The 18,420-nt window shown below is 36.5% G+C and overlaps 1 protein-coding gene across 11 annotated transcripts in view; it reads right to left on the reverse strand.

Annotated features, from left to right (window-relative positions):
• The window catches only part of LOC110128429 (coiled-coil domain-containing protein 170-like), a 38,002-nt gene that overhangs the window by 19,199 nt on the left and 383 nt on the right, over positions 1–18,420 (reverse strand). The window contains exons 2-4 of one of the 11 annotated variants that reach the window (XM_070469469.1): positions 16,718–16,844; positions 10,734–11,065; positions 3,248–3,376 (exon numbers count right to left, since the gene is read on the reverse strand). In XM_070469469.1, coding sequence (XP_070325570.1) covers positions 3,248–3,376; positions 10,734–10,871 — 267 coding nt within the window. In that variant the 5' untranslated portion in view covers positions 10,872–11,065; positions 16,718–16,844. Of the gene's footprint in view, positions 1–3,247; positions 3,377–7,112; positions 7,211–10,733; positions 11,066–15,121; positions 15,394–16,717; positions 18,403–18,420 lie in introns of those variants that run through there. The other 10 variants (XM_020879206.2, XM_020879204.2, XM_020879209.2 and 7 more) reach the window with 10 other exon arrangements.

The following is an 18,420-nucleotide window of genomic DNA, read 5'->3' on the forward strand; positions in this document are numbered from 1 at the left end:
CACAGAATATGCTGTCTCTTGTGATTGGCTTTTTTTCACTTACCATAGTGTTTTCAAGGGTCATCCATGTAAACATCAATTAGTACTTCATTCCTTTTCATGGCTAAATTATACACTACTGTGTGGATATACCACATTTTGCACATTTACTCATCAATGGATATTTGTGTTATGTCTACTTTTTGGTTTTACAGAAAATGCTATAATGAACATTCATTTACAAGTTTTTATGTGAAAATATTTCTAATTCGCTGTGTTTCTACCTAGGAGTGTGACTGTTGAGTCACATGGTAACTCTATGTTTAGCTTTTCAGTATATAACTTTTTTTCCCCAGTATATAGCGTTTTTGAAATGACAGCATTTTAGAAATGGTGAAGAGATTAGTGGTTGCCAGGAGTTGGGATGGGAAGGAAGTGGATGTGCATATCAAATGGCAATGTGAAGGATCTTTGTGCTGTTAAAACTAATTGTTCAGTATTTTGACTGATTATTTAGAACATAATACACACAAACGAGTACAAGTAAAACCAGGGAAACCTGAATAATACTGGTGGATTGTATTGCATCAATGTCAACATCTAGGGTGTTACATTTACAGTTTTGCAAAATTTGGGAGAAAATGTGCAAAGTTTACAACGAATACCTCTGTATTATTTCTTAAAACTGCAAATGAATCTATAATTATCTCAATAAAAAGTTCAACTAAAATTAACAATAACTGGTTCTCATGATTTTTTTCTTTAGCTGCAAAATTTATATTGCCTCCATTCACCCCCTCCAGAACTGGTGCATTTACCAGGTTTCTATTATTTGCCTTGTTACTACACTAAGGGGAAAAACAAATCTGCAAAAAATAGTCATATTGCCCTCACAAACAGAAGTTTCCTTGAAAATCAAATTAAAAATACTGGCAAAACACATTAAATTCATCTTAAATTTAAGACAGTAGGCCTTATTATACATATTATCAGTAATTTTTTTTAACAAGTTGTTAGCTCCCTTCGATGAGCCTCACGGCTCTTGGGATCTTAGTTCTAAGACCAGGGATCTAACCCAGGCCTCCTGCAGTGGAAGAGCCAAGTCCTAACCACTGGACCACCAGGGAATTCCCTGTTTAACTTTTATGACTACAGCAGCCTTCCTAGCACTATGAAAGAGTTTTAGCTCAATATCATATTGCCTAAATTAGACAATCCAATCACCAATTGAATTCTTTAATATTTATCTCATCTGTATCTGGCTTTTCCTAAATATAGTTTTTTGCACCTGTTTCTCCATTATTGGACAGAAACACATGGTAATTATTTTTGTATGTCCCACAAAGAGACAATTATAACAAAAAGACTTAAATGTATGCATGAAGAGAAAAATTGTCTCATCAAGACAATTGTGTTACTATAGGATTAAATAATAGGTTTTTGGGAAAGGGAAAGATGATTCAAGCTGAAGATATTCTATTGTAACTAACAGGCTTCTTTAAAATTTGTTTTTTATTTATTGAAGTTTTTTTTTTTTTCCATTTTCTTTTGGCAGCACAGCTTGTAGGATTTTAGTTCCCTGACCGGGGACTGAACTCAGACCCTTGGCAGGAGAGTATGGAGTACTAACCACTGGACCACCAGGGAATCATTTTTTTTTTTTTTTAAAGCTTGGAGTTAAATTGTCACTGATTTTTATTAAATTTAGAAAATGGCAATGTGAGTTATGAAATACTTTTTCAAGTATATAGCCTCTAAAATCAATTCACAATGAGACCTTGTAGAACCTTTTGGATATCTATTTTGACAAACAAAAAATATGTATAGGTACCAAATGCTTTGTGTACATGTAAAAAATTGCTTTTAAGAAGTACTTGGAAATTCTATATGAATAGAATTCATTCTATATGAATAGCTTACAAATTTTCTTTAAATCTGTTTAAAGGCTTTTTATGAATTAGAGATAGACATAAACCCCTGGACACAGTGACCAAGTAAGGACACAGAAAACAGATGACCATCTACAAGCCCAGGAGAGAGGCTTCAGAAGAAACTAACCATCTCATCATGAAAAAAAAAAGTAATTATGTGAGGTGATGGATGGATGTTATTAACCAACCTTATTGTGGTAATCATTTCACAACACCTATGTACATCAAATCACCACACTGTACATCTTAAATTTACACAATGTTATGTCAGTTATATGGCAATAAAGCTGGGGAACACATTAAAAAGAAGCAACTAGCCCTGTTGACACCTTATATTGGACTTCTCACCTCCAGAATTATGAAAAAGTAAATTTCTGTTATCTAAGCCAGCCAGTCCATGGCACTTTAGTACGGCAGCCCAAGCAAACCAATATAGAAGCAACAGATAGCTATTTATTCAGAAGGCATTATTGTCCCACAATAAAAGCACTCAGAACATTTTACTTAAAGATGACCATAGAAGCAATACAGACTCGCATCCACATTATGTTACCTTTAACAATGACAATGGCCTTGGGATTCCAATCTTGATTATCAATCTCTTGCAACAAATATTTTAGGGTACTAGAGTTCAGCTAAAAAATTCCTGCAAGTATCCTTTAGTTCATTGCAGGGTATCAAAGGCAAAGTCAAGGCACTTCTTACAAATGTGGTTTCTTTTTCATCTGTTGATACTACTCAGATGTTTCATCAAGTATTTAATAAGATTAGTAGATATTTGCCATTTGGCACTTTACTGAAAGTGAGAACTAATCCTTTCCATTGAAAAATGCTTAATACATCTAACTATTGTCTTCCCAGGTGGCGCAGTGGTAAAGAATCTGCCTGCCAGTGCAGGAGACATAAAAGACACAGGTTCAATCCCTGGGTTGGGAAGATCCCCGGAGTAGAAAATGGCACCCCACTCCAGTATTCTTGTCTAGGAAATTCCATGGACAGAGAAGCCTAGTGGTCTACAGCCCCTGGGGTCACAAAGAGTCGGACACAACTGAGCATGCACAGGCAGATTATTATTATGTACATTTTGAGAATGGCAGTTCCTATGTCATTCAGTAGTCACTCAAAAGCAGCAACATGTACCATCTCCAAAGGGATTTCTCTGGCAAAAGATAGATTCGGATCTACATTAGTGCCCCTCAGTGATAAAAGGGTTCAGTATTGAAGGGAAAAAAAGCAAACTGAGTTTAGATAATACTTGGAGATTTTTATCAGAATGTTTCTCTCCCTACAGAGGATATAATTTCCTGTGGTGTTTTATTTTCAAGTAATCCATATACCTCAGCTAAAAGATTCTTGTTTTTCACCAACAAACCAGCAAGGTCAGGATGGACTGAGTCAGTTGCCCTTTTGTTGCACTTGACTGGGTTCCTGGTGGGAACCACTTCAAGAGATGGGTTAAGACAAGCCTACAAAAAGAAATTTCAAATTAATTAGCTAAACATGTACCCTATAATAAAAGCTGCACTGTTTTAACCCACAAACTCAAATAAGTAACTCTAAAATACAACTTTAAAATATTCATTTTGAAAAAATAAAATAAAATAAAATATTTATTTTGAGGTAGTATCCTAACAAACGAAATAGGTCTCAAAAAGTAGAAAGTAACATGTTAACCTAAAAGTCTACTTTACATTTCTCTAAAAATTCTTACCCAGCAATTTATAATACCAGCTGTAAGTAAATGCAGCACATCTAATAAATATAATTTCTGAGAGCATAGGAAAGAAAGCACACATAAAATGTCAGAAAATCTTAATTCACACCTAATAAAGCCTTTACAGAAACTTAAACTATTATAAGGTCACTGGTGAAAGATTTACCATTATTTGTTTTATTTTTATTACAAGTAATTTCATATGCTTATATCTTATACAAACTTATTTTTTTTTAAATCTGATTTCAGTAAATCAACATCAATTTTGTGTTTCTTTCACACTTTACTGAGAGTAAAAATTAGGGAGATTTATCTGTATTACAATATCTCCTCCTCTTACCAAAAGAGAATATATAATGTTCTAAATTTAATTAGCATAACTGGTTAAGAGCAAAGTTTATATGATTCAAATGAAACCAAGAAAAATATATTAATCTAAATCTCTAAAAAGTGTATAAATGTATCACGTGGTACTTATTGTATTAAAAAAATGCATTTTTCTAAAGTTATCAGGTTTTACAATTTTATTCTTACCAAGATACTAGGAATACAAATCTGCAAGAGAATACAAAATGACTATACTTGAATGTTTAAAAAAAATAAAGAGAACTTTTGAAAATATGACTAAGTCACAAAAGACCACAAAGAATTAACATTGGAAAACATTTTGGAAAAACAACTTTTTGAAATAAAAAGTATAATAACTTTAATTTGAAAACTAAATGAACACATTAAAAAGCAAATTAGACATAGCTGAGGAATGAATGAACTCAAATATGAAGGAAATTTTTGAGCATACAGGAACAAATAAATGGTGAAAGAGAGTTTAAGGCAGAGAGATTAAAATGAAAAGGTCTATCATATGTCTGTTTGGAGGCCAACAAGGCTATATTCTATAGAATGATGAAGAGGCAATATTTAAAGAAATAATGCCTTGATAATTTTACAGAATTGTTGAAAGATACTAATCTAAGTGGTTCAGCAAGTCCCAAGAAAAGTAAATTTAAAAAATTTCTTTACCAACACACTCATAATGAAACTACAGAACATCAAAGAAAGATCTAAAAAGCAGATAATAGAAAGGACATAATTACAAAAAAATAGCAATTAGGTGAGCAACTTCTCAATAGTAACAGAAGCTGAGAAACAGCAAAATGACATCTGTAACGTACTAAGAAAAACATATCATCTTTCACTGAGTGTAAGAGGCACAAATTTTCACATCTCTGCATCTGGGCTGCATCTCAGAATTGCTGCTGATTCATGTATGGCTTGGTTAGCTAAAAGCACACTTTCAAATTTCAAAATAGTGGCTAAGACAGGACTACTTGTTCAAATCAAAGATATAAAGTAAGTGCCAACCAGAATTTCTACTTAAATTATGTTCCAAGATTAAGAGTAAAATAAACACATTTTAGACAAACAAAAATTGAATTTACCACCAACAGGCCCTTACTTAAGACAATTCTAAAGAGAGAAAATGAACTCACAAAGTCTGAGATACAAGAAAGAAAAGTGAATAAAAAATAACAGTAAATATTATGTGGACACAATTACATAAACATTAATTTTAAAATCGTGGCTTATGGAGTTGAAAATAAAGAATAGAACCAGTGCAGGACAAAATAAAAGCATATAGACTGAGAAGAGAAAAACAGTTTAAAGCATTATAAAATATTCAGATTTCTCAAGAGTAACTATAAAAATTTCAGTTAACTTTGCTAAGTATATATTTTAAAATAACTAAAATACTATTAAAACAAGTCATACAACATATAACTTCTAAACTTGTAGAAGAAAAAGAAATAGAATGAGAAAAAAAGAAATAAATGCAATACAACAAAACAAAAACTATCAGTTTTGGATACGATAGGAGAGAAAAGGAAACAAAAATAATAGGACAAATAGATTATACATACTATAATAGAAACACACCCACATAATCAATAATATCAATAAATGTAAATGGACTAAACTTTCCAGTTAAAAGCAAAGATTATCAATGTTACCTGAAAAAGCAAAAACTGAAAACAAACCACATTTCAAGTAAGAGTTTAATGGATAATTTATGGTATATTGGTATACTATATATATATATATATATATATGGTATACAATAGAATCATTATTGAATAACTGCACACAGAATGACACAAATCTCATGAAGTGAAAGAAGTAACAAAAAGACAAAACAGTATAATTACATTAAATAAACTTTTAAACATAAAATTAATATTTATTAGGGATTCTTACATAAGTGCCAGAACTAGGAAGAAAAGCAAGAGAATGATTGATATAAAACTCAAAATAAAAAAAATAAAAAATAAAAAAAACTCAAAATACCCACTATTTTTAAGTGTAGGTAGGAATAAAGGGATTCAGTTAGTAAGGGGCAAAGAGGAAGCTTCTAAGGTACTGGAGTGCTTTAAGATATTGGGTGGTGGGTTTATAGATATTTGTTCTATTACCTAACCTGTGCATATACATTTTATAGTTCTTTTCTATGTATGACACATTTTTAAAAATCCATTCGGAAAACAAAACTACATATTTTTAAAAGATGCATATATATCCAAAGACATACATCAAATATATTAGATGAGGCAGAAATGGAGATGGAGAAAAAGTAAAGCGAGAGTAGCCCTGTACAGAAAGATGATATTGTACCACAAACTAAGCATGATTAACTTGACAATGTACCTGAGATATAAAACAAAACAGCAAACTGATTAAAATGTGCTAAATTCTTATTTAATACATCACAATATTGCTAAGATTTCAAACACCAATAATAAAAAAAAACCAGTAACCATTATGTTCAATTAGGCTTTTATTTATAAAAATAAGAAACATTCAACCTGCAATTAATTTTTATAGACAAGTTCTTTCAAATTCTTTCATTTCATAGTTTAGAGGAAATGAACAAGGAGGCATGTTGTATATGAAGCTGTATATGAAGCTCACTGAAGCTTCCTTATACAATAAAAAACTAAACTGCATAAAAATTGATATATTAACATAATTTGTAATGGAATTCTATGCAGGAATTATCATGCACAGACTAAATTTATATGAATAAAAAAAACTACTCTCAAAAACATAACCTCTTTTCAGGGCAGGAATAGAGACACAGACATAGAAAACAGATACATGAACATTGGCAGGACAGGGGATGAATTGAGCGATTGGGACTGACACATGTGCATAGCCATGTATAAAGTAGATAGTTAGTGGGAACCTATTGTATAGCACAGTGAGCTAAGCTTGGGTGCTCTGTGTGGTGACTCAGATGAATGGAATGGCGGGAGCAGACGGTACGAGGAAGGTCCAAGAGGGAGTGGATATATGCATACATATAGCTGATTCACTTCATTATACAAAGAAACTAACAGCATCATAAAGCAGCTATACTGCATTAAAAAAAAAAAAGATCCATTAAATAAAACAAAAAAAGACCACCAAAAAACAAACAAACAGAAAATACTCACATAAGGCTAAGAGCTGAAGAATTGATGCTTTTGAACTGCGGTGTTGCAGAAGACTCTTAAGAGTCCCTTGGACTGCAAGGAGATCCAACCAGTCAATCCTAAAGGAAATCAACCCTGAATATCCATTGGAAGGACTGATGTAAGGTGAAGCTCCAACACTTCAGTCACCTGATGCAAAGAGCTGACTCACTGGAAAAGACCCTAATGCTGGGAAAGATTGAAGGCAGGAGGACAAAAGGACGACAGAGGATGAGGTGGTTGGATGGCATCACTGACTCAATGGACATGAGTTTGAGCAAGCTCTGGGAGATAATGAAGGACAGGGAAGCCTAGCATGCTACAGTCCATGGGGTTGCAAAGAGTTGGACACGACTGAGCAACTGAACAACAAAAAGACTGAGTGCAAATAGCAAGGTAGAAAATTAGGTTTAGTAGCATATCATTAACGTAATTTTTAAAATGGCCAAAACAATATAAGAAGCATTCACATATATCTAAACATTTTTCCAGTGGTCATGTATAGATGTGAGAGTTGGACTGTGAAAAAAGCTGAGCACCGAAGAATTGATACTTTTGAACTGTGGTGTTGGAGAAGACTCTTGAGAGTCCCTTGAACTGCAAGGAGATCCAACCAGTCCATCCTAAATGAGATCAGTCCTGGGTGTTCATTGGGAGGACTGATGCTGAAACTGAAACTCCAATACTTTGGCCACCTCATGCAAAGAGCTGACTCATTGGAAAAGACCCTGATGCTGGGAGGGATTGGGGGCAGGGGGAGAAGGGGACAACAGAGGATGAGATGGCTGGATGGCATCACCGACTAAATAGACATGAGTTTGGGTAAAGTCCAGGAGTTGGTGATGGACAGGGAGACCTGGCTTGCTGTGATTCATGGGGTCGCAAAGAGTCAGACACAACTGAGTGACTGAATTGAACTGAAACATTAAAAACATGGACACAAAGACTATATACTTACTTCAGAAATTATCTCTGAAAAGAAAAAAAAAGGTCCAGGATGGTCCAGCAGTACTTTCACATAGACTTGTAATAGTAGCTACCCTAATGCCCTCATCTCTCACCACCCCAGACCCTGAATCCACTCACTTCCCTTACCAAGATGACTAATGCCAGAGGCCCCAGGACTTGCCCTAGACCTAAGAGTGGCAAAGATTCTTACTGGCTGATGTCTGATTGTACTGTTAAATTTATATTACCCACCCCAAGAGGGGCTTCCCATGTGGCGCTAGAGTAGAACATGCTTGCCAGTGCATAATACGTAAGAGATGCAGGTTCGATCCCTGGGTTGGGAAGATCCCTTGGAGAAGGGCATGGCAACCCATTCCAGTATTCTTGCCTGGAGAATCCCATGGACAGAGGAGCCTGGCATGCTACAGTCCATAGGGTGGCAAAGAATTGGACACAACTGAAGTGACTCAGCATGCACACATGCATGGAGAAGGATGAGAGGTTACAAAATGGTCTTCAATTTTATCAGTGAAGTTTTATTCTCTTAAAAGAACAACTAAAGCAAATTTGGAGGGAAATGGCAAATTTAAGTACACAATGTAGGTAGCTGGTGTATTAGTCTCTATACTTTTCCATAGGGCTTCCCAAGTGGCACTGGTTTCCCACGTAGCTCAGCGGGTAAGGAACATGCCCGCAATGCGGGAGACCTGGGTTCCATCCCTGGGTTGGGAAGATCCCCTGGAGAAGGAAAAGGCTACCCACTCCAGTATTCTCGCCTGGAGAACTCCATGAACTGTATAGTCCCTGGGGTCGCAAACAGTTGGACATTGCTGAGCGTCTTTCACTTCACTTCACTCCCAGGTGGCGCTAGTGATAAAGAATCTGCCTCCACCTGTCAATGAAGGAGATGTAATAGATGGGTTTGATACCTGGGTTGGGAAGAGCCCCTGGAGTAGGAAATGGCATGCTACTACAGTATCTATGCTGGGAGAATCCCATGGACAGAAGAGCATGGTGGGCTACAGTTCATGGGATGGCAAAGAGTCATACACAACTGAGCAACTAACACACACACACAGTCCCAAAGAAAACATACTATTTTTTTGTTTTGAAAACATGCTATTTTTAAACTTGTTACAAACTCAAGCATTTTGTTTTATAATTGATTTAAAATAAAGTTCATAGTTAAATGAGGACATGCTAATAAGGCAATTTTATTAATATAAACTTCATAATGTACCAATATTTAAATATATATTTTATGGTGTTAAAATTTGTTAAAAATGGTTAAACAATTTTTTATATTCCTAGAGGGCTTTATGAGCATTTATGCACTTGGAAAGGAGTTAGAGATTGTAGAACAATGTCCTTCTTCATTGTACCAGTTACTTTTTTTCCCCATCTTCATAGAGGTATAGTTGAAAATTAAAACAATGTTTTGATATTTGTATACATTGTGAAATAATCTTTACAATCAAGCTAATTAACATATCCATCACCTCACACAGTTATCATTTTTTTGTGTGTGATGAGAACATTTAAGATCTAAACTCTTAGCAGTTTCAAGTATACAATTCAGTATTGTTAACTATAGTCACATTGCTGAACATTAGATCTCCAGAACTTATTCATCTTGCATAACTAATGTACCCTTTGACCAACATCTCCTCATTTCCCTCTTCCCACCACCTCAGGAAATCACCATTCCACTCTCTGCTTCTATAAGTTTGTTTTAGATTTTACATATAAGTGAGATCATGTAGTATTAGTCTTTGTTCAACTTATTTCACTAAGTGTAATGTCCTGCAGGTTCATCTATGTTGTTGAAGATGGCAGGATTTCCTTTTTTTTAAAAGGCTTAAGAATATTCTTTTTAAAGAATCCATATACCACATTTTCTTTATCCATTCATCTGTTGACTTATTTACTTTTAATGTAATACATTTCCTTTCCTAGGGAAGAAACTAGGCTAATTATTCTCACTTAAAAACAATAGTGGATGGAAATAAACCAATCCCCTAAGCCCCCACCCTTACCCCACAGCTCAGACTTCATCTCCTAGGAGTTGCAAGCTAAAGAATAGATGGATCTGTCTAATGGTCTTAAAAATATCATCTGACCCAAGAGGGTATTTAATTTCCAGAAACACTCTCATCGTGGTCCAGCCCTAATAAAACGAGACTGTATATCAAGGGGGTAATACGGGACAACAGAAAGGTGATGAGTCAGACTACTCAGTTCTGCCCTTAAATCACTGTGGCCTCTTTCCAGTGTTCAGTTTGCTAATCTGCAAAATGATAGGGTTGGATCAAATTAACTCAGAGGCCCTTTATAGTCTATTTTGTATATTGTTTTGGGATTGTGGGCCTTGGTGAAATATCAGAATCACCAAAAAGGCAAAAATAAGGTAAAATTCACTTTGAGGTTCCATTAGATTCAGAAGTTTCAATGCTGCTTGTTCTAGAGTTAAGTCAGGAACCAGAAGTGAGATCTCTGACTCATGTCTTGCATCATGCATTGGACAGGTGCTCCACAGGCAAGGGGGCAAACAGAACCGAATTTTCCTTTCTGCTAGCTCTCGCTTATGTAAGAGGCTGTTTTACCTCTTCCTCCTGAGGATGGAAAAAATTAAATAAATGCCAGAGTACGACTCACCCCTGAGCTATTTTTCCGAAATGTGTAAGCTGATAAATGTTTGACTTCCAATGGCTTAGCCTTGCGGGGCCCTTTGCTTTGGGCAGTAACCAGCTTCCCTGGATTTGAGTGGTTTAAAAACTGGACAGGGCTTGACATGCTGGAGATAAAAGAAGCATGAACCAGATCTACTAATGGTGAACCAAGGTGCTTCCAAGAAGAGTTTTCACAGAGTGGTCAGGAAAAGATGCTGAGGTCTGGCCAGCGTCCACAACAATGTCTCTGCAAAGGTGCCACGTCAGATCCTTACAGTTTAGCCAGAAAACAGAAGAAGCTGCCCACTGAACCTGTAGCTTGGAGATAAGACAGATCTAGTTTCTAACGGCAGTATCAAAACAGTGCTTAAATTATAACTGGTTGAAAATAACCTGCTGATATACACATATGCAATTATAATATCATATTTAAATGCTACTTGTGAATCATATCTTTAGATAACTGACTTGCAAATTTCCTTCATTTTCAATTTCTGAATCTGTAGGAAATATAACTATATCTCTCAAGATTCAGTCAAAAGCTAGCATCTAAAATGAGTTAATGTAACATGTGATAGCTCATAGTGCTTTCTGTCCCAGAGGAACATAAAATGTAATCTCACATTATGAATTTTATAAATTCAATTTCCTAAGAACTCAATACTGCCTTAAATCCATTTTCCCTACCCAGTTCAATTCATGTATTCTTTCTTTTCAATAGGAGAAATAGAAGAACAACATCTTCCAAATTATTATCCATATATTTTATTAAGCAATAAGATGGAGATTTCTTTTTTAAGATCAGAGAATGAACTCTAGTGGGGGAAATGTGGCATTTAGAAACTGTACTGGAAGGGCTGCATGCAAATAGGGTACGAGTTTCCTTTGCTGGTGGTATCTCCCAGAAAGTAGAACAGTTCCAGAATGAGAGGAATGTTTATAAGAGGACAAAAAAAATCAGGACGGTGTGAGCTGAAGAACATTGAGCTGAAAGTATAAAGCCCTGGTTTTCTTTACTAACCCTGGAAATCTATTTTGAGACTCCTCTATTAATTTATTCTAGATTTATTAATACTGAAGACAATTATTAAAGAACAAATATCTCTAATGAAACTTTAGTCTCTTCCTCATTTTAATTATTTGATACTTAAAATCCTTACTATATCAATTCCTTTTCTAAGAACCAAAGAATAGACTTAAAGAATGCCTTCCTCAGTGATCAGTGCAAAGAAACAGAGGCAAACAATAGAATTGGAAAGTCTAGAGATTTCTTCAAGAAAATTAGAGATACCAAGGGAACATTTCATGCAAAGATGGGCACAATAAAGGACAGAAATGGTATAGACCTAACAGAAGCAGAAGATATTAAGAAGAGGTGGCAAGAATACACAGAACTATACAAAAAAGACCTTCAAGACCCAGATAATCATGATGGTGTGGTCATCAACCTACAGCCAGACATCCTGGCATGCGAAGTCAAGTGGGCCTTAGGAAGCATCACTACGAACAAAGCTAATGGAGGTGATGGAATTCCAGTTGAACTATTTCAAATTCTAAAAGATGATGCTGTGAAAGTGCTGCACTCAACATGCCAGCAAATTTGGAAAACTCAGCAGTGACCACAGAACTGGAAAAAGTCAGTTTTCATTCCAATCCCAAAGAAAGGCAATGTCAAAGGATGCTCAAACTACCACACAATTGCACTCATCTCACATACTAGCAAAGTAATGTTCAAAATTCTCCAAGCCAGGCTTCAACAATATGTGAACCATGAACTTCCAGATGTTCAAGATGGATTTAGAAAAGGCAGAGGAACCAGAGATCAAATTGCCAACACCTGTTGGATCATCAAAAAGCAAGAGTTCCAGAAAAACATCTACTTCTGCTTTATCAACTATGTCAAAGGCTTTGACTGTGTGGACCACAACAAACTCTGGAAAATTCTTCTATGGGACTGCCAGACCACCTGACTTGCCTCTTGAGAAATCTGTATGCAGGTCAGGAAGCAACAGTTAGAACTGGACATGGAACAACAGACTGGTTCCAAATGGGGAAAGGAGTACGTCAAGGCTGTATATTGTCATGCTGCTTATTTAACTTATATGCAGAATACATCATGAGAAACGCTGGGCTGGAGGAAGCACAAGCTCGAATCAAGATTGCCGGGAGAAATATCAGTAACCTCAGATATGCAGATTGTTGGGGTCCTTTAATGAACTGGAACCTGGTGGTCCAGCGTCGATGATAAGAAAGTGAAAGAGAAAGAAGCTAATATTCCCTGGGTTACTCAGAGAACCAATAAAGCCCTAGGAGAGGGCTTGTACCCACGGAGGCACAGGGCACCCTCTCGAAGAGGTCTTGAAAGCTCGGGCAGGAGAGTGAGCTCGGCATGTTTCCAACTCCAGAGAATTAGCCAGAGGGAGAGAGAGAAAGAAAGACATGGGGACCCAAGTCTGTGGTGGAGCAAGGGTGTTTTAATGATCTTTCTGTGAGTATATACAGGCTGTTGTACAAGGAATTTCTTTCAACAATGATAAAGATCAGAAAACCAAAAGTACAGCAACCGTTATCAAGGGAACAAGGAATTAACAATGGTCATAAGGTCAGAAGACAATCCATATCTCAAGAAAGAGGGTCGTGACTAAGCAGTTTTGTTGTAAGGAGAATGTTTACTGAAGGAAATCCATGCATGTGTCTCATCCTATGACCTCAGTCCTGGGAGCAGCAGCGTGCAGTTCCACTTGTTCCTGTTACCAGGAACTGATAAGGAACAGAGGATTTATGAGAGATAGAAAACGGCACACAGGAATCCTCTTGTTAAACGTTCTCTGACAGCAGATGACACCACCCTTATGGCAGAAAGTGAAGAAGAACTAAAGAGCCTCTTGATGAAAGTGAAAGAGGAGAGTGAAAAAGTTGGCTTAAAGCTCAGCATTCAGAAAACCCAGATCATGGCATCCAGTCCCATCATTTCATGGCAAATACCTGGGGAAACAGTGACAGACTTTATTTTTTGGGGCTCCAAAATCATTGCAGATGGTGACTGCAGCCATGAAATTAAAAGATGCTTGCTCCTTGGAAGAAAAATTATGACCAACCTAGACAGCATATTGAAAAGCAGAGACATTCCTTTGCCAACAAAGGTCCATTTAGTCAAAACTATGGTTTTTCCAGTAGTCATGTATGGATGTGAGAGTTGGACTATAAAGAAAGCTGAGCATTAAAGAATTGATGCTTTTGAACTGTGGTGTTGGAGAAGACTCTTGAGAGTCTCTTGGACTGCAAGGAGATCCAACCAGTCCATCCTAAAGGAATTGAGTCCTGAATATTCATTGGAAGGACTGATGTTGAAGCTGAAACTCCAATACTTTGGCCACCTGATGCAAAGAACTGACTCAGTGGAAAAGACCCTGATGCTGGGAAAGATTGAAGGTGGGAGGAGAAGGAGATGACAGAGGATGAGATGGCTGGATGGTATCAGTGACTCAACGGACGTGAGTTTGAGTAAACGCTAAGAGTTGCGATGGACAGGGAGGCCTGGCGTGCTGCAGTCCATGGTGTTGCAAAGAGTCGGACACGACTGAGTGACTGAACTGAACTGAACTGACTTAAGTTTTGGTGAACTGAAAAGGAAGAATAAACTGCTCCTCAGTCCTGGAACAAGGATCATACTGGAGACAAAGGTCTTCTTAAGAATCTATCCTCTGCTTTTATTTTTATTTACCATTTTATGAATTTTATGCTCTATTAAAAACAACTTACGTGTTTCATTTATATTGCTTCTAAGAAACAAGTTACTATGTGAGCCAAAATATATTCCCAGAAGCATGAACTGATCTTATAGTATCTTAAGTACCATCTCCTTCCTTGATTCATGCAAGGTGAGGATAACCTCTCTTCCTAATTCTTAAAAGTATATGATCTATATGTTTCCTTTGATTGTTATCTCACTCAATATTGTATGAGGTAAAAATCTGATCTCTCCTACTATATTAAAGGTACGTTAAGAGCAGAATCTATTTCTGGTTTATCTCTATCATTCCATACTAGGCCCCCCAAAATACAGATTGAACAACTAAAGAACCCAACAGGAAGAAAAACCCAACAAAACACCACTCTTAAATACAAAGTTAACTCATATAAGTGATAATACTGTTCTTCCAAATTTACCTTACAAAAATATAATAAAAATACAATAGAAGTCTGAAGTGAAAAATAAAATACAGCCATATGACACAATTATTCTATGATTTTAGGTCTGTACATAACTACTGAATTCTTTAACAACATTCATAAGATTTATCAATATTCACATTAGAAAAATACAGTAGGCTATGCTTTATTTAGTGGAAAGTAAAAACCATAAATGTTTACCATATCAGGCACAAGAGAAAATTCCAATTCCAAGTTCAATTCCCAGAAGAAATCTGAATTGTTCAATATGAGGGGCTGCCCTGAACTATTTGCCAAAAGAATGTTTGTACATCAAAGGAGCTGTTGCTAGGTCAACGCATCACAGAGGTCAAGGGAATAGTAAAGGGACCTCCTAAAGTGATAAAGTAAGGCCTCTGAGTCTTTATTTCCCTAATTAATGAAGTGAAAAACATAAAGTGGCTTCATCAAGCATGAGAGAACTTAACAAACTCTTAGGAAAGTGATTCCACCAAAAGTAAACATTCCAGCAAAGGGGAAATTCATATTTTGGGTCTTTATTTTGTGAAATTCTTGGAATAGGTCAAACACCTATACCTCATCAAGAAAGAAGTACTTTGAAAGGAGGAGAAAAATGATGATTCCATCTACTATGGAATGTAGTAAAAGCAAAATATGATTTGTTTGAAAAACTGGTATTCTAAGAAAGCATATCCCTATTATGTATTCTTGATACTAGAATCACTACAGTTATACTTCAAATGTCATCTAATCTAGTGGTTCTCAGTCCTGTCCACCCATTAAAATCTCAAAGACAACTTCAAAAAATACTGATACTCTGACACTACCCCAAGTTCTGACTTAATTGGTTTACAGTGGGGTCTAAGCATAAATATTTTTAAAAATCTACACAGGTAATCCTAGTGTGAATAAAAATGAGGTGATGGACAGGGAGGCCTGGCGTGCTGCAGTTCATGGGGTCGCAAAGAGTTGGACATGACTGAGCCACTGGACTGAACTGAACTGAGGGCTGAAATAAGTAGTATTGATAAGTATGAGAGTAATAGTTAATAACTAAACCAGGAAAATTAGAAATATCCTTTTTTTCCTCTAAAACTAGATTTTAAAAATTACATCATGAAGCAGCAGAAACAACCATGAACAAGACAGGAAATTTCTAATAAAGCTGAAATTCTGGTGGAAAAAGAAAAGATAGCAAACAACTAAATAAATAAATGAAATCATTTTAGATAGTGATAAATGCTGTGAATAAAATAGGCTATCATGATAGTAACAAGTAGCTAAGTGAAGGGTCATTTTTGATAACGTAATCAAAGACAGTCTGCTTTGAATATATTAATATAAATCATATTACACATTTTACTGGATAACCTGCCTTGATGATTTAATAATTTGTGAAAGCTATCTTACACAGCATCTATAGATGTATATATATTGTTTAACAACTTCATCCATCCTGATGAGATTTGCTTTTTGCTATTGAAATTGATGCTGTGAGGATCACTCTTACACATATATCTTTGTGTATACATGTGCTTATTACTCTAGGATAAATTTCTAGAAGTGGACTTACAAGATCAAAGAAAGCCAACATTAAAGTTTTGATAGATATTCTCAAATAACCCTCAGTATTTTTGTAAAAATGGAACTTCTGCAGAAAGGACATACATTTTTTCAAGCAACTGCCATTAACAGCATTTGAATAAAAATATTTTATCTTTTTATTCTCTGTGAAATGATCCATTCTGTCTTTATCTCATTTGACCAACCTGCAATATATTTGGAAAAATTAGTTACCTCTTTTCCTGTGAAACACTTTCTTGTCTTCTAAGGCTGCATGCTCTCGAAGTTTTTCTCATAACACGCTGGATTCTTTTCAGTATTCCTTTCTGGTTTCTCTTCATATCTCCTTGAATTCTAAACACTGAAGTGTCCTAGGTATCAGTCCTCAGTCATCTCTCTACCTACACTCATTCATGTCTTGGGCACACTTTCAATTTCATGGATTTAAATATCGCAGCTCTCATTTAGATAAATATCAGACATTTAAGATGCATCTAAAAACTTATTTTAGCTCAGTAATGGAACTTCACCTTTTCAGTTGCTCAAACCAAATCCTTGGTTTTTTCTCTTAAACCCTAACTTCCTCTCTTCATTCAGGTTTCCGCACCTCAGGTTCCCCAGAGGGAATTTCCTCTTAACACATTTCTAAAACAGCACTCTCCTGCCTCCCACCACCATTCCCTATCCTCTTAGCTTGCCTATCCATAAAACATGGTATGTCTCAATACCTAAAATTAGAGTACATATTCTTTAACTGACCATTGACTCCCAGAATATTAGCTGGCAAGTGGGGATGGGGGGGGGGGGTGGGTATTAATTGGTTCACCGTGGTATCCCTAGCACCTAGAGCAGTGTCTCTTTGTTGTTGACACAGTAGCCACTCAATAACTATTTGCTCAGTGAATGAATTGTACAGGTCACACAGAGATATCATAGTTGAAAACCAGGCTGTTAATGTGGCAAAGGCAACATATTTTAAACAATCAGGTTTGGTCCCTATTCCAGCAACAGCTATGCAGTTTTGAAAAAGTTATCCTTCAAAGTCTATTCCTCAATCTGCAATTCGGGGTTTATGTCATCTTTCTCAGCAAACCAGACAGTTGCAGTCAATATCTATTTGGCATTATAAACACAAAACTTTCACTACCCGTAATTTACAGGGAACATATTTTTCTCTTAATCTCTGTTGTTCACATGGAACATAAGGTAACGGTACGCCTTCAGAGGTCCTTACATTTTTTAGGTTATTATATAGTTGGCCCTCTAGTATCTTTGGGTTCCACTTGCTCAGTCAGTCAATCCTGGTCAAAAATTTTAAAAGTTCCATAAAGTTCCCAAAAGCAAAATCTGAATTTGCAGCATCCCAGCACCTATTTATATAGCATTTACACGGTATCAGTAATCTACAGATGATGTAATTTGGCCAGGAGTATATGCTTAGGTTTACATAAACATTACGCTGTTTTTTTATAACGGACTTCGGCATTTGCGGACTTTAGTATCTGCGGGACAATTCTGGAACCAATCAGAAATTTGCAGGACTCGTCCTTATAAACATCCCAGTTGCCTTCCAAGAGGGAGGAGTGTCCGCCCTTGAGGTCACAAGACCATCCAGTTTTGCAAGGCCCATGTCCGTTCTCCAACCCCAGATCTGTTTGGGGGCATCTGATAAAACCTACACTTGCAAAGCTGACCACCCTCCCTGCAATGGCTGTCTTGGGGGGTTACCCGGACCCTGAGGGAGCCAACACGGCGCTCCAGCTACGTAGGTCTGAAACCGCGGGCTAGGCTTCAACCGTGGCCAAGCATCAGATTCGCCTGAGAAGACTTGAAAAGCAGTCAGGGGCGCCACCCAGACACTCCGATTCAGTATCAGTGTGGGGACCGCGACCCCAGTCTGATCACGCCGGGGTGGGGGTGGGGGGGAAATGCCGGGG

The sequence above is a fragment of the Odocoileus virginianus genome, chromosome 6 (assembly GCF_023699985.2).
Source record: "Odocoileus virginianus isolate 20LAN1187 ecotype Illinois chromosome 6, Ovbor_1.2, whole genome shotgun sequence".
In the NCBI taxonomy this organism is placed as follows: Eukaryota; Metazoa; Chordata; class Mammalia; order Artiodactyla; family Cervidae; genus Odocoileus; species Odocoileus virginianus.